At 47.8% G+C, this 16,431-nt stretch overlaps 1 protein-coding gene across 23 annotated transcripts in view; it reads left to right on the forward strand.

Moving 5' to 3' along the window:
- The window catches only part of TTLL11 (tubulin tyrosine ligase like 11), a 265,307-nt gene that overhangs the window by 188,754 nt on the left and 60,122 nt on the right, over positions 1–16,431 (forward strand). For 21 of the 23 annotated variants that reach the window (XR_009564257.1, XM_060300487.1, XM_030858766.2 and 18 more), the window contains one exon: positions 14,864–15,115. The exons of the other annotated variants lie outside the window; for them this stretch is intronic. Coding sequence is in view for 20 of the 21 variants with exons in the window: in XM_060300487.1 (XP_060156470.1) it covers positions 14,864–15,115 (252 nt within the window). In the remaining variant the exon portion in view is untranslated. The remainder of the gene's footprint in view (positions 1–14,863; positions 15,116–16,431) is intronic. 23 annotated transcript variants of the gene reach the window in all.

The following is a 16,431-nucleotide window of genomic DNA, read 5'->3' on the forward strand; positions in this document are numbered from 1 at the left end:
GCGGCGAGCGGGGGGCTACTCTTCGTTGTGGTGCGCGGGCTTCTCATTGCGGTGGCTTCTCTTGTTGCGGAGCACGGGCTCTAGGGCGCACGGGCTTCAGTAGTTGTGGCACGAGGGCTCAGTAGCTGTGGCGCACGGGCTTAGTTGCTCCCCAGCATGTGGGATCTTCCCTGACCAGGGATCAAACCTGTGTCCCCTGCATTGGCAGACGGATTCTCAACCACTGCGCCACCAGGGAAGTCCCCAGGATAATCTTGAGATTCTTAACTTGATTACATCTGCAAAAACCCTTTTCCAAATAAGGTCACATTGACAGATTCGAGGGGTTTAGGGCCACCATTCAGCTCGCTATAGACCTCTAGCTATTATCTGGTTGTTTCCTGAAGCCCACACAGCGAGAAAGGGTCGCGTTGGGGAGTAGACCCTGCTGGCTGGCTCTGAGGGGGCCCTCGGTCAGGTCTTCGCCACCCAGACGCTATGAGACAGGCCCCTGTGCTTAAGAAACCTACATCTGGGTGGGAAGGAGCTTTGCGTGTTGGTTACGAGTGAGTCTAGCTGATCCAGATGACCTTGCGCAAATTATGTGACCACTCTCGTGTCTCATACGGAAAGTGTGACGTGTGGAAAATGGGAATCATATTAAGAATAACAAGGACCTCAAAAGATTGCTGCGGTGCGGGGGGATCCAATGAGAGGATCAAATGAGAGGAGGAGATCAGCAAGGTCCCAGGACCTTGATCCCATAGCCTCTGCCAGTAACCACCGTGCTCCATGCTTCCACCTGTAGGACCCCTCCAAATATTTGAATCCGAGCCTCTGAATGGAAAAAGAACAGTGTGTGTGTGTGGGGGGGGGGGCTTCTGTTCAGGTCCCCAGAAACCAGGGTGAGGAAGAGGAGGAAGCCACAGCTGACTTTAGGGTTTTGAGCTTGGTTCACTGGGAGGATGAAGTTGCCAGTAACAACATGGAAACAGCAAGAAGCTGGTTGGGGGTGGGGAGGTGGGAGATGGACTGGGAATAAATTGTCTTGAGCTTGGGGGCCAGGGGGATATCTGGGTAGATCTGACTGGCAGGCGTTGGACTTAGAAGGTGACTTTTAAAAGCTACAGAGCTTAAGAGTGAAGGAAAGAATTGAACATGTTTGGCAAGTTCAAGTGCTGTCAGAGATTAAGCCTTTTGCCGGTGCGGGGGAGGGGGTGGAGGGCAGAGGGCGAACCAGAAAAGGGAGAATGAACGTTGTGTTCACACGCTTCGGTTCGTGGTCACAGCACCCCATTTTCCGGCCAGCAAAGTGGGCGTGCCGCTGTTTTCTCCCCAAGCTGTTGCTCAGGTTGCATTAGATCATGGATGGGAAATTGTTGCAGAGACTGTGCACCAAACGGTAGCAAGGGGCATCAGGTATGGGCCTCAGCCACGTCTCCCCAGATCCTGAGCACGACAGGAGAGGCACAAGGGCACCCTTCCTACCTCTGTGTTGTGGCTGAGGAAGCAGTAACTGCTCGTTCACCAGGTTTGAAGTGGCCTTGATGGTGGACTCTATTCATCGTCACCAAATGAACCATATAATAAAAACTGGAATTTCTCCATTCCCTGGCGAGGGGTGGAAGCTTTCGCCACGATTTTTGTTTTTTGGAAAAGCAAGCAGAGCACTTCTCTCACGAGCCTTGTGGAGCGCTTCTGCTGCGACGAGGTAGGTCACTCAACGTTGCCATGACGACCAAGGAAGAGGCCAGCTCTGACTTCAGCTCTTAGTTTCAGGGAAACTAAGTGACAGACTCTTTTGTTTTCTTTCTTGGGGAAGGGGTGCCCCACCACCTTCCCGTTGGCATGGAAACCTTTCACTCCCACCAGGTGAGGTGGTCACATGGGGAGACTAATTTATTTGAATGGGCATCTGGAGAGACCACTGTGAAAGGAGAAAGCGTCAGGACACGGTGGTTCTGGCCATTATGACATGATAAGCACCCTGCTCCTCGGGGAGGGGTGGTGGGTGGGCACCGTGGCCTCTAGACCCCAGTCTGTGTGTCTCCAAATCGCTGGAACTTTTCAGCTGCCTTTTATCAAGGACCAGTGATTTCTCTGGCATTATACGAGCTTCTCTATATGCGGTATTACACTTAGTGCTCACTGCAACCCTGTGCATTGGTATTATTGTCACGTTTTGCAAATGAGGAAACTGATGCTCAGAGAGGTTAAGTACCTTCCCCAAGGTCACTCAGCTGGCAAGTGACCGTGTCGGAGCTCAAACCCAGACCTGCTTGCTGCATAATCCCTACAACTCTTGCCATTCTGCCGCCCCGCCTTAACCTTGTACTTGAACTTACACGAGCTCTCCGGAGTCTCTAGAGCCATCAGGGAGACATCGTCTAAAAAACGTACCACGATAACTAAACATTTAATACTTCTGTGAGAAACGCCACTGTAAACTGTCTGGATGCCTGCTTGGGGAATTAGGCAATGACAAGATAAATTAAATACTTTAATGGATTTTGACAACAACTCTATGCTGGGGGAATTCAAATTACATAAAGAAAAAAGTTAGACTTTCTCTCTGGACCTGATTTCTAATATGCATGCCTAATTTATTAGCCACATTTTTTAAAATCTAATTTTGTTAGGACCAAAGTTCTTGGAGGAAAAAAGTGTTGTGGGTTGGAGGAGGCGGTTAAATCTTTCTGGAGGAGGCTGGGCTTGCTCTGACCCCATGTGCATGATTTTTGAGGGGGGTGTTCGATAAATACACATCGAATGAATGATAACCGCTACCATTGCTTTCTCACTTACTAAGCTCTGGCCAGGATGCTAGTCCCTTGTTTTATGTCCTCCCATTGAATCCCTCCATACCCCTGCGATCGGGGTTCTATTGTCCATCTCCATTTTCCAGAACAGAAACGGAGGCTAAGTGATAGAGCCACTTTCCCAAAGCCATACCCTTAGTAAGGAGTGGAACCAGAAGGACTATTATTCTTTTTTTTTTTTAAACTTACCAACTACCCTTCCTTCCTTCCTTCCTTCCTTCTTTCTTTCTTTCCTTTCTGTAGTTGTGGCACGTGGGCTCAGTAGTTGTGGCTCACGGGTTTAGTTGCTCCCCAGCACGTGGGATCTTCCCAGACCAGGGCTCAAACCCGTGTCCCCTGCATTGGCAGGCAGATTCTTAACCACTGTGCCACCAGGGAAGTCCTGACTATTATTCTTACTACCATAAATTATTATTGTATTATTACCCTAAAAATGGCTTTATAGAACCTCAAGCTGAAAATGACACCCAGAGGTCACCCTGCCCATTTTCTTGTCTTCAGGCAAAATTACAGCAAATTCTTCATGTCATTTGTCTTAAAGAATACTGTTCTTACACAGTCATTTATCTGCGTGTCTTTTGTCTGTTTGCTTTTTGCATCACCTATTAGATGTAGAGTACTATGAGGGGAACGAACATGGATGCTATCTTTGGCAGACTCACAGTCTCTGGGAGAAAGAAGCCGCAGACTTAAATAGCCGTAATATAAGTTCAGAAGATGACACATTTCACAAGCGAGGTGCAAATGAAGTGCTGTGGGGAATCCAGAAGAGGGTATTTTGGGTAGGAGGGATCAGGGAAGGCTCAGGGCCAGCTGGCATTTGAAGTGAGCTTTGCAGGATGAGTAGGATTGGGGCCTGGCTATTGGTGAGAAGGGGTGAGTGGAACACAAGCACCCAGGCACAGCATGCACCCCTGAAGCATCTCCACGTGTAACTGAGGTTGCCCAGGGAGACTGTGTAGGGCAGGAGGCGGGCCCAGGGCAGAGGCTCAGCGGACCATCTACCACGAAGGGTCCTCAGAGGAAGAAAAGCAGAGGATGGAAAGACACCAGGAGAATGCAGGGGCATAGAATGAGAGTTTCAGAAAAAGAGTGGCTGACTGCATCGGATGCTATGAAGAAGCCGAATGAGGGGAAGATCAAGGAGGTCCGTGGCAACGAGGAGGTCGGTGGTAACCTTTGAGAGAGCGGTGTGTTCGGAGCAGTAAAAACAGAAGCCAGCCACTCATCCTGAGGCCGGGAGGGGATCAGCACAGAGGGACTTTCTCTAGGTCGTGCCCCACCTGGGGAGGGCTGTGATTACAGTCTCCTAGCGGAGGGCCAGCAGAGAACCCCCCACCCCCACCCCGGGCACTGCCCAGCCTCATGCAGGAAGCCTGGAGAGAACAGACTCTTGCGAGTCAGACAGACCCAGGTCACCGTGTAGGGGGTGCGTGACCTTGAGTACGTACTTTATTTTACCTGAGCTCAGCTTCGTCTGATGGACAAGAGCTATCGCTTCTTGAGTGCTTAGGGCATGCTGGGTACGATTCTAAGTGCTCTACATACATTAGCCCATTTAATCGTCACAACAGTGCTACGATGTAGGTAGAGTTATCGTCCCCATGATACAGATGAAGACACCAAGGCACGAGCAGATTAAGACACTTTCCCAAGGTCATCAGCTAGTTATGGACAGGGCAAGGATTCCAACCCAAGCATGGCTCTGGGATATATGTTAGTATCTCCACCTTAAGGTCTCAGTGTGGCTTAAGCAGGGTAATCAGTACACGGGAGAGCTCCTAGCCCAGAGGAGGCTCAATAAGAATTACTCCCTTTCCCTGACCCACTGCAAATTCAAAGTCAGGCAGCCTGGCCCGAGAGAGGCCTGGGGGATCAACCTCACGAGTCCTCACTCACATTAGTGAAAATGTCATGCAGAATGACACACACAGAATCACCTTGCAAAGTCGGGTGCAAATGCCACGAGCCCCTGGGACAGAGTCCAGTGAGAATTGTTTTGCATTCAACACCCACGCGGCAGGGATTGGCCAGCTGCCGCCCTGCGAATCAGTGACAAGTGAAATTCACAAAGCGAGCAGATTTCATCTGAAATCTGGAGGAAGGAGTATATTTGACCAGGATATGCCTACTGAATCCCTGACTAAGGGTTCACTGGGTGCACAGTATACAAAAGGGAATTAGGATTACCATAGAAGAGGAACTGGGGTTTGGATGAAATTGAATGCCAAAAAGAATTACAGTCTAGGCAAAGGATGACTTCTGTGCATGGGTTTCCCCACTTATTGTCTGGATTCAGGCAGCCCTATACTTTGGTGCAGAACTGTGTTCAAGCATTAAAATGCTTTTTGTTGCAGATAGGCTCTGAGGATGTAATTAAAAGGATCCCTTCATTAGCAGAACTGTACAACGCAAGCTCAAGTTGGCCTTTTCTGCTAATTTTGGAGGTGGTGAAACCGAGGATAATCCAACCACTAATTACAACCGTCACACAGACAGTGCCTTGCTGTCGCTACTAGGAAGTCTTTGTTCTCCCCAAGTGTTGACAGTATATTCCCAGTAACTGGGAGACAAAAAAGTGGAAGAAAGATTCATTCTGGCAACCAGAAGGAGGGCTGTGGCAGCGTAGGGGTTAAAAATGTGACCTCTGGAGTTAGGCCACTGGATTCCAGTCCCGGTCTTATCCCTGACGCAGCTGACTTAACTTCTCAAAGCTTCAGCATCCTCAGATGTCAGCTGGAGTCAATCATTGTGTCTAATTGATAGAATGGACACGGGAACTCACCGAAACAATGACTATTTTCACTACCAGTTATTCTGAACAGTGCCAGGAACTGTGTAGGGGTTATCGTCACAAACAAACAAGAGAGGTGTCACCCTTCCAGGCTTCCAGTCCAGTGAGAGAAACAGGCATCAAACAGACAATTGCACAAATACAAATAACCATATAGGTATAATTGTGACAACGACTCTGAAGAAAAAAATAATGGTGACGGCGGTGATGATGACGTACAAAGCCTGGAATGTTATATAGAAAAGCATGGTTGATTGAACTCGGGAAGCTATGGGAAGCTTTTTGGAAAAGGTGATACAGAATCTCAGATTTGAAGGACGAGTGTTTTTCAAGTGGATACTTTGGGAAAGAGCATTTATAAAAAAGAGGGAGGAACGTGGAACGTAAACAAGGCAGGCAAAGCAGGCAGCGACCAGACCCGCCGGGCCCCGAGCTCTCTGGCCGAGGGTGAGGCCCTGTCCAGCGGGCCTCGGGCAGCCCGTGCAGGCCAGGCTTGTCATTTGGAAACCGTTCCTCCAGGATCCAGCGAAAAACTAAGCACGAGCCCAGTCATCCACAGAAGGACAGCGGCCAGCTACTTGGTGGGTTTAAACAGGGACTCTGCAGCCCTTCGGGCAAAAAGATTCCTCCTCCATGCCGGCCAGCGTGGTCGGATGCGTCTGAAGCTGCTCATTCGGAATCAGAATTTTGGCCACTCTGGTGTTTTAGCTCAATAGTGGTGTCGGGTTTTTTTGTTTTTTTGTTTTTTTCTTTCTGTTTTCAAGGTTCTGAACTGGAAGTCAAAACTGGGCCTGCCCTTGCTACCACCATCTTTCCCTTGATGCCTCCCCTCAAGCAAGTGGCTCTGCTTTGACGTCCCAGTGTTATTTCAGAAGGAAAATGAGACGAGATGATCGCTAGGCCCTTTCTACTCCTCAGTTTAACTTTTGTTTTATGTGGGGCGCAGCAGATATCCCCCTCTGTGCACGATTCTGTGACATCAGTAATCCTCAGTAGAGAACCAGGGTCTCAGATAAGGGCCAGTTATCCAGGGAGGCCCAAGATAATGAGACTCACTTATTTAGGGGATTTGTTTAGGTTCGGACAAGAGGGTAGGTGCAGTCTTGACCCCACGGCGGCCTGCCGTGAGATTCCCCAGATGGCCCACAGGCAGTGGAAGGAGCAAGAGACCAATACAGTGTCTAGTCACGTGGGCTGGGGGTGGGGCAGAATGCCAAAAAGTGGTTAAAGAAAGCCTGTATTCTCCTGAGTTCCCGGAGGTGTGTGCCGATCTCTCCCACTGAAGCTGGGGACAAGACAGTGAACCCCTCGAGATGATGACACATGGGAGAGGAAGATGCTGGTGATTATAACCAAAGTGGCTAACAGGAATTGGGGCACCGTGCTAAGTACCACGTATCCATTTTCTCTGTAATTACATCAGTCCTATAGTTTAGGTACCATTATTATTCCCACTTTATATAAGAGGATACTGAAGCTTTGAGGTTATATGACTTGCCTGAGGTCACCCAGCTGAAGAATACAGAGCTGGGATTCCAGCGGTGACTCTGGACTAACCCCAGAGCCCACGCCCGGGTTCCCCTGGCCGGCGCCTGTGGGGAGGAGCTGTCTGGCAGCATCTCCTCCCACCCTCCCCTGCCTGAGTGACAGTACATTTCACCGTCTCTTACTGCCCGTGCCCAGAGACAAAGAAAGCAAGAGGGACCAGGGCGAAGATACTCACGCCGGGCAGAGGGGCAGAGCAGAGAGAGCCCTGTGGGAAAAGAATCCCTTTGGGAGGTCTTGGTTAAACGAGCTGCCGGTTGGCTCATCTGGAAGATGAGAGGGCCGGGCCACATGACCCCTAAAGGCACTTCCGGCTCGGAAATCGCCTGGGTTCTGGGTCTGCGGGAAAGGGGGCCTTAGACTAGGTCTGTATGCTTGTTCTTTTGTTAATTCGTTGCCCGGCCCGATGGGTAGATGCTCGTGCGGCATATCCAGCCTGGTGGCTCCGGGAATTCATCCCAGGCGGGGGCAGAGACCGAGTCTGCTGCTGCCGCCATTGGGGGCCTCCATGAATTCCCACACATGCGACGCGCAGTGCCTCAGTGATCGTGTGGGTCTGAAACCGTAAAACAGAGATTGATTTGTTGGGCAGTGGAAGTGGAACAGCCCCATCCAGATATATCGTCACACCGAGGTCAGTTACGACTCCCCCCCGAGCCAGCAGAATCGTCTGGATGCTCTACACGTAGGCTGTGTTTTTGATCCTAAAGAATGCAGCAGTTTTGTGCTGGGCTTAGACTAAGTGCCCTCCCAACCGCTCTCCCTCGTAAGTAGGAGGAGACTCCTCTCCCATTGAAAAGGAGGAGAAAATGAGTTCAGAGAAGTTTCGTAACTACACTGAGTTGTAACATGATGGAGTGGAAAGGGCCTGGGCTTTGAACTCAAGCAGATCCTTGTTCAAATCCTCACTCAGCCATTTAATAGCTGAGTGACCTTTGGAAAGTAGCCTAACCTCTCTGAAGCTCATTTGTCAGCAGCAGAATGGAGCCACTTATTATACCTAACTCATAAGGATCATTGCCAGGGTCAAATGAGATGTTACGAGTAACCGACTTGACTCTCAGATATTTAATGCCCGATAACTCCTCATGTATAGAAGAAGCCATAGTGCAGTGGTTAGAAACAAGGCACCTGCCTTGTTTAGTTATACATGATAACTCCTCATGTATAGAAGAAGCCGTAGTGCAGTGGTTAGAAACAAGGACACTGGCACCTGCCTGCCTGGCTCTCTGTCCTGGGTCTACAACCTATTAATTTGTATCTTTGTGCCTTGGTTTCCACATCTGTAAAATGGGAATAATGATAATGCCTGCTTTGTAGGATTTTATCAAGACTAAATGTTTTAAGATGGCAGTTCCTGGCACATAATCAATATCATCACCATTGTGTTTTATTGTTGATGTGACACTGTGCTATGGAAGAAAGTGATTGAGGGAGGTAGAAGCGGCCAGGTGAGCGTTCATAGGAACATTGCACGAAGGGGAGCCAGTGGGAATAGACCCAGCATGGATCTAGGTCTTACAGGGACTAGAGCATCAGCCAGATGCCTCACTAAATCCCTTTCTTCATCACTTTGGAAACACATGCCTCACCCGTCTATCACCTTCTCTTCAAACAATATAGCATTGCCATCAAGCAAATGGGGCCCCTGTGATGGAAGAGATTTATCAAATGACAGAGCCGGGCTACATGGTAGTTATGTTTATTTTTAGTGACTTTATCCTCCAGCTCTTTAAATTAGCTGCTGGGCTGACTTAAGGGACTTCTTTGGGGCATTGTTGGCCGTTTCTTCCGGAATGCCAATGTGCCTTTGAAACCCCCAAGGGGCTGGGGGGGGACATGTCTTGGCCAAACGGCGGGGAAAGGAGCCTGCCTACCTCCCTCCCTTTGCCAGGGCCTTCCCGCTGCCCACCAGGCTCTCCTGTCAAGCCACAGGATTGCCCGGGAACATGATCCAGGGCCTTCGCTCCCTTTCACCGAGACCAGTGATTCTTAGACTTCAGCCCGCATCAGAATCCCCCACAGGGCTCGCTACGGCAGAGCTTCTGAGGCCGTAGGTCTGGGGTCGGGCCAAGAGTGTGCTTCTCTAACAAGGCCTCAGGTGATGCTGCTGCTGCTGGACCAGAGACCACGCTTTCAGAAGCCCTGAGCTTGAGTGTTCCAGTAGCTTCCTAACATCGTCCACTCCGCCCTCGATCCAGGATACACACCGCTGGCAGATTCATCCATCTTCTCTGAACGTCTGATTTTGCCACTCCTTTCCCCCAGATCGACCACAACCTTGTCATCTCCTACACTGCCACGTCCAAGCTCCCTTGTCTGATACTCAAGATCCTATAAGACCCAGACCCAAGCTGGCTTCCTGGTCATATTCGTACCTGCTCCCCTTCACGTACACGACTAAGACCCAGCAAGCCGACCTACTTCCATGTACTCCAGGTCCCATCTCTGGGTGCTCACCTGGCCACTCCCACCTGGCTCAGTCATTGTTTATGGATGGGTCTAGTCTTCCCCCCACCGGGTCATGTGCTTCTGGGTAGCTAGGACTGTGTATACCCCACCTGTGTAGCCCAGGCCCCTGGGACAGGTAAGTGCTTGAGAAACGGTTCATGAACGAATAAATTATTGAAGGGATGCTTCACTAAAAATGGGAATGATTTCTCTGAGAGAATTCAAGCACCTTCTCTGAAACTGGAACTTGCTGTATCTACCTTCCTATTTTGTCAACTCCCAAGAATATATACATATACAGTTTGTACATCAGAAGAAAAGTCTTTGGTTTGATTTAAATCAAATTGGCACAAGAACTACACAGTGAGCTAAGCCTTGGGTGTGTAGTGAGACAGTCCGGAGTACAAATTCTGATTCCACCATTGATTTGTGACATTGGGCAAGTATTAAGGTTCTCTGGGCCTCAGGTTCCTAATTTTTAAAATGGGACTAGTTTCTGCCTACCTTGTAGCGTTGTTTTGAGAAACCAGTGAGATCATATATAGATAGTAAGCTGCTTGACACAGAGTGGGTCCCTGATAAATAGTAGTGATTCTTAACAGTAGGCTTTCCAGGCAAAATAGTGGTAGGTGGTTTTTCACAAGAGTTTTAATAAGACAAAATTCCATTTTATTTGAAAGACGAGAATAGATGAAACATTCCAGGATTCTTTCCCCTATTTTAATGAATCAAGGACACACCAAATTCAGTTTAAGAAAAAATACCCCAAAGGACCCCAAATAAGCTTGATTTATATTTTCTTTACCAGTCACTCCTATTTCATAAGTCTGACTTTTCCATTAAAATGCTATTAGGTAAAAACAGGATTTTACAGTATTTGTGATAACTTGGATCTCAGTGTGATCATTGGAATTATCTCCAGCAGAATAACCATTTCTCCTTGTTTTATTTCCTCTTATATATCAGCCATATCTTTACTGCCTTCTTCCAGTTGAGTAAAACCACTTCTGCCTGAATTTGTGGTTTTGAGTCCATGAAAATATCTGTGGCTTTGAGGGCCCTTTTCATCCTGAGGTTATTAATTGGGATTCAGGAAGGAAGGGGAATGGTAGTCATCCAGTAAGAAAGGTGAGAGGCTGTCATGGAGAAGAGAAGACAAACCCATCCTGTGAGGCTCTGAGGGTGGGTTGGGATGTGGGCTATGGACACCAGAGAGAGACCAGCCTCTGACGTGCCATGCAGAAAACCTTCCCAGCCTGAGAGGTGCCCTGGAGGTGGTGAGGTCCCCCTCATCAGGTAACCCAAGCTACGGCCACCCCCTTGGATGATCTGCCAGTCAGGTGACCCACTGGTGCTCATGTCCTATCTACCTGGGAGTCATTTCTTCTCTAAAATGACATCATTGTGGAAAGGTTAGGAGCTAGATAGAGGTGGTGGTTACGCGACATTGTGCATTGCATGCTTTAAAATGGTGAATTTTATGTTACGTACAGTAGACCACAATAAAAGAAAATAGATGACATCGTTGGACAGAATGATCTCCGAGGCTGCTGCTAGCTGTTAACATGTTATGTTTCTGGGAGGGAGCACGTGGCTTAGGGGACTGGCTCCCAGACTCTATTTAGTCAAAGACGAGCCATGTAGACAATATCTGACTGACAGGGAGCGGCCAATTAAATTATGGTTTAGGCATAATATGGAATATTATATGTCCATGAGAGATTATGCTCATGAAAACGGGAAGACACTTATGATATAATGTAAAGTGTAAGAAAAAAGGATTTAAACTACCCATGATGTGATCCTAACTTACAAACATAGATAAAAAATCAAAACATTCGTAGTGTTGATCCCTGAATTGTGGGATTACAGATGATTCTGATTCCTTTATACAGTTCTCAGAGTGCTTACAAAGACCGTGAATTACTATTATAATTTTTAAAAAACTATTTAAAAACAAAAAATAAATAACAGTCCTTTGGATTTGGTAGCCCCCAATGTGAACCATGATGTGCTTCGGAATAACAGGGCAGCAAGATGGAAACAGCCCTGGTTAGGAGAACTGATGTGTAGTTCCAGTCCAGCCAGGGCAAAGAGCTGCTTCGCCTTGTTGCGCCTCAGTTTCTCCGTCTGGAAGAGGGGTATAAAAATAACAGTGTACTGCACATGTTTTGTGAAGAGCAGATGAGATCCTGAAAGTGGGACGGTTCTGTTGATTGAAGAGTTCTCAGCCCTTTTCTTTGTCATGGAGTGTATTCAAACTGTGTATTTCCAAATCTTTTCTTTAACAAAAACTTAATGAGCGCTTTTGAAGTTAGTGATTGCCACTTATCCAGGAATTTAAGAGCTAATTTCCAGTAACCGTGCTGCTTTTTTTCTCATCTTTCTTCCTATAACCTTAATGTGAAAACATTTTATTTCATCTGAAGTGTAACCACCTGACTTTTATTTACAGTCTTAAATTCAAGGAGGTGATGATAAAACCAGTTTAGCTGAAGGGAAGTTGCACCCACTCCATCCCACTCCCCCTGGGAATGCAGTGCTTCTCCGGAGGAATAAGGTCCCTCCTCTTTGTAGGAGGGAGCATTTGTTTCCCCGGAACCATCCACATTGTTGAACTTTAGAAGAGGTTTTCCTTTGCGCTTCTCTGGTTCTGCCTGTCCTCGCTTTGAGACCCACTTAGAAGGAACCATGAACAGAACTTACAGGACCTTTTATTCACACAAGGGGGTTCTCTTTCTTGGAGGCTGGCTCCTTGGACCAGCATAAAGAAAAGACCATTTTGGTAGGGCCGTCAAGTATGCTGTTTCTCTCTCGAACCTCTTTCCCGTTTAAACGAGCTTATGGGGTGGGTACAAAGCATCATAACCTTGATGTTTTATTTGAAGCTCACCTTGCTATTAAAAGCAAACTTTCCCAATTCAACAAATTCAATGAAACATTTCCGAAGAACCTAATACGTGCCAGGTCCTGTGGAAATAGAGTTGAATAAGATGTGGTCCTTGCCTTCAATGAGCTCACAAAACAGTGAGAGGGATTGGCGTGTAAGCAAGTGCAGCGCAGTTGATGAGACGATTGAAGAAATCCAAGGGGCAGGAGTGGGACATGAAAGACAGTCTTCAGCACGGTCAAGGGAACAGCTGAGCTGTTCTGAAAGTGGAACAGAAATGTGCCAGGCAGCCAGGGCTGCGAAAGTCTTCAAGGGCTGAGGCAAGCAGGTATGAAGGTCCCAAGACAGCCCAGCTTGGTGACTGACGGTGTGCTTGGAAGTGGGAGCTCTGGGGACGAGACCATTTAATAAAGAAAAGAAAAGAGTAGAAAACGGCCTTGGTATTGAGCTCAGCACCATGGGATGTGGCTCTTCTCTTCCTGGATCTCTTAGCCAGCTGGGCAGTACTTACTGGCCGTTCACACCACGCTCAGGGTGTTACCAAGTCCAAGCTCGTACTGCTCGCTGCACGACAGGACAATAACTAGAGAGACAAGTTGTTGGGGCAAGGAATAGCGCCTTTATTCAGAAAATCAGCAGACTGAGAAGATGGTGGCCTAGCGTCCCAAAGAACCGTCTTCCTGGAGTTAGAATTCAGGCTGCTTTTATACTAAAAGGGGAGGGGGGTAAAGTCCTGGTTACGTCAGACTCCAGAGGGGATGTGTTAATTTCTTCCTTCCTGCAGCCATTCACAGGTGGGCCTAGTCAGGAGGTTTCCTGTGAGCTAAACAAAGGTATTTTACCTTAACACTCATCACATGGGAGGCAGGGTACCCAGAGACAGCCATTATGTATCATTTTGGCTTACAGGCAACATCCCTTTAGTGATGAACTTGTAGCAAAAGCAAAAGAACACAAAGGTTAAAGTAAAAGTAACAGATTCAATGTGGAGTCAGATTTGTTGTTCCCTATTACAAGGGTTCTGTCTCTGGAATGGACACACAGGTGGAAAGGGTTACGCCTGGCCCCTCATCCGCTATGGGCAGGACAAGAGACGGGAAAGCAAGGTGAGCTGCAGGTGCAGAGACAGGCCTGAGTGTGGAAGGGGGCTGGGCGTCCAGCAAGCATGGGTCTCTATGTCCAGGCCAGGCCGTGACTGGGGCGGCAGCAGAGGTCAAGGTCTTGAAGGATACAGTGTGTCTAAGGCAATGACAAGAAATAAGGAGGGCAGAGAGGGAATCAGGCAGGGCCTTGCGTGCCAGAGGGAGGAGTATGGACTTGATCATGTAGGCACTCAGGAACCACAAAGAACTGTAGGAAGTGCGCATCCCAACCAGGTCTGCTTTAAAAGGGCACCTCAGGTGCCATGTGGAGGACGGGTCTGTGGATGGGAAAGGCCGGAGGCGGGAGACCCCATTGTTAGAGTCCAGGAGAGAGCAGACAAGGCCAGGGCAGGGGGAGAGTGGAGTGGGTTCCAGGGAATATTAAGGATGCTGTGGAGACAGAGGGAGAGGAGGGGTTGGAAACATTCAGATGTTTCCTGCTTGGGTCACTGACAGATGGTGGTGACATTCGAGGAGACAGGGAGTGTGGATTTGAGGTGAGGGGAAATGGTCATGTCGGTGTGAGGTTCCCGCGGGTCACCCTGGAGGGTGAACAGGTGATAGCTGGATCTGTGTGTCTGGAGGTGAGAAGAACATTCCAGCTGGAGGTGCATATCTGAGAGTTAGTGGCTGTGAACTTTCTCGAGTATCAGGATAATTTCCGAAGAGAATATCCAGACAGGAATGACAACAGTACGATCATTTTTTTGGTACGAGTTCCAAATAAGAAAATGGTTAAGCTACAAACTCCCGTTGTGCCTGTTCCTAGAATTGGGTGACTGCTGTATCTTTGCACATGGTTCACTGAACTGTCTGTGGCTTCTTGCCAGCCCTCAATGAGATTTTTATATTTCTTAATTATTCAATTACTACCCATAAGTAGGAGTTTGAAATCAAACCCAGACTGCTTCATAATAGAGTATTCTCTTCAGTCATGAGTACGGAAAAGGAAATTGTCCATACTGGGAAGCCAGGATGGTGGAACGGAGGAAGTGTAAGTCTCTAGTCCCGGCTCTGTCCTGGGTTCAAGTTCTGGCTTTGCCACGCCCTAGCCATGTGAGCTTGGGCAGGTCACTTCTTTGAGGTGAGTTCTCTGGTTGTACATTAAGAATAGTAATAATACACCCCCCCTGCAGGTTGCTATAAATCTAAAGGAAAGGAGAGTTTGCAAGGGAGAGCAATCTGCGTGCTGTAAAGCCCGCTCTAAATGTTGGTTCTATCATTAACTCCTTGTGTGCTGCAGGTCTCAGCAGCTTGGGAAGCCGTTAGCCTCAAAGGAAGAGCCTTCTGAGAGCGATCCGGCCAGTGCCTCGGCAGGCAGCGCCCATCCCGAAGCCCACCTGCCCTCCATCTGCCTCAAGCAGGTGTTCCCCAAGTATGCAAAGCAGTTCAACTACCTGCGCCTGGTGGACAGGATGGCAAACCTGTTTATCCGGTTCCTGGGTATCAAGGGGACAATGAAGTTGGGACCAACAGGCTTTCGTACCTTCATAAGGTCAGTGAGACCAGCTCCTCTGGCAGGGTGGAGACCAGCCCCACATCTGGCTGGTCCCGTCTCTCTGACTGCGCCTGGGAGAATCTGTGATGCCAGATCACGGCCCCACTTGGGGTTGGATTGGCCCAGCAGCTGGCACTGGGCCTGGCACATAGTAGACTCTAGTTTGTTGAATGAATTAATGAATGTTACGGATGTGACAGTATTCACAACATTATGTTTGTGGTTAGAAAACAGTTCTGCGCTACCCTGAGCTAGGTCCTTATTCATATATGAATAATTGCCCCTTGGACTCAGACAGACCTCGTGCTTCTAAAACTGGGGTGATGTTCTCCCAGTGGTACGTGGCTGAGTGCTGAGCTTTTATGAAGCCACAGCAGAGAAACAAGCCACATCTTCCAAAGTGTCAATTCCAGGAGAGAAAAGTTGAATAATTCAGTTGATAAATAATTTAATACATTTGTTCTAATATAAAAATAATGTGGTTATATTATAGAGTATAATACAAAATTTGCATGAATTTTAAAGATAAAACATGAGACAAAGAAATTGTGTTTTTGCCACAGCCTGTGAAATAAGCCATTGCCACTTAATCTCCCAAGATTATTCATTAACTTGCCTCTACCCTCTGGGATACTTTGGGGCAGTACAGGAGCACTTACTAGCTGTGTGACCTTGGGCAAGTTAATGACAGTCTCTGAACCTCAGTGGTCCTATAAAATGGAGATGAAACTATCAATACCCTAGGATTGTATGTTATACACCTCAGAGGAACTACCAGCCAGCATCCCATGTTGCTATTGTTTTTCTCATCATTGGTTTTAATATTTCTATCTGGCAACACAAAGTCACCCTGTTCATAGTTTTTTTCATGAAAGCAAATAATTAGAAGTCTTGAATTGGAAACCATTTGTCATATGCCTTTCTCTAAATGAATTTTATAAATTCTAACTCTAGCGCTCTGATACTCCTGATAGAATGGCATGAAGAAGTATCAGCAGGAAGTTTTGCCATCTCAGCAAACCTGAAGTCATATTTGCACAGTGATTTTCAGAGGGGCTTTGTGTTAGTTTCAGGGGAAAAGAAAACCCCATGGAAAGAGCACAAGCTTTGGGGTTTGGCTTCAGAGCCAAGCACATTACTTAACAGCTGTGTGGCTTTGGGCAAATTCCTTATCTTCTCCGAGTCTCAGTTCCCTCATCTGTAAAATGGGAATAATCTCTCCCACCTTGCAGGAGTGTTATGAGGTTGGGACGTAATATATCATAAAGGATCTGGCCCACTGCCTAGTTTACGGGAGCTGTTTGTGAAATGGG

Source organism: Globicephala melas, chromosome 6 (assembly GCF_963455315.2).
Source record: "Globicephala melas chromosome 6, mGloMel1.2, whole genome shotgun sequence".
NCBI lineage: Eukaryota > Metazoa > Chordata > Mammalia > Artiodactyla > Delphinidae > Globicephala > Globicephala melas.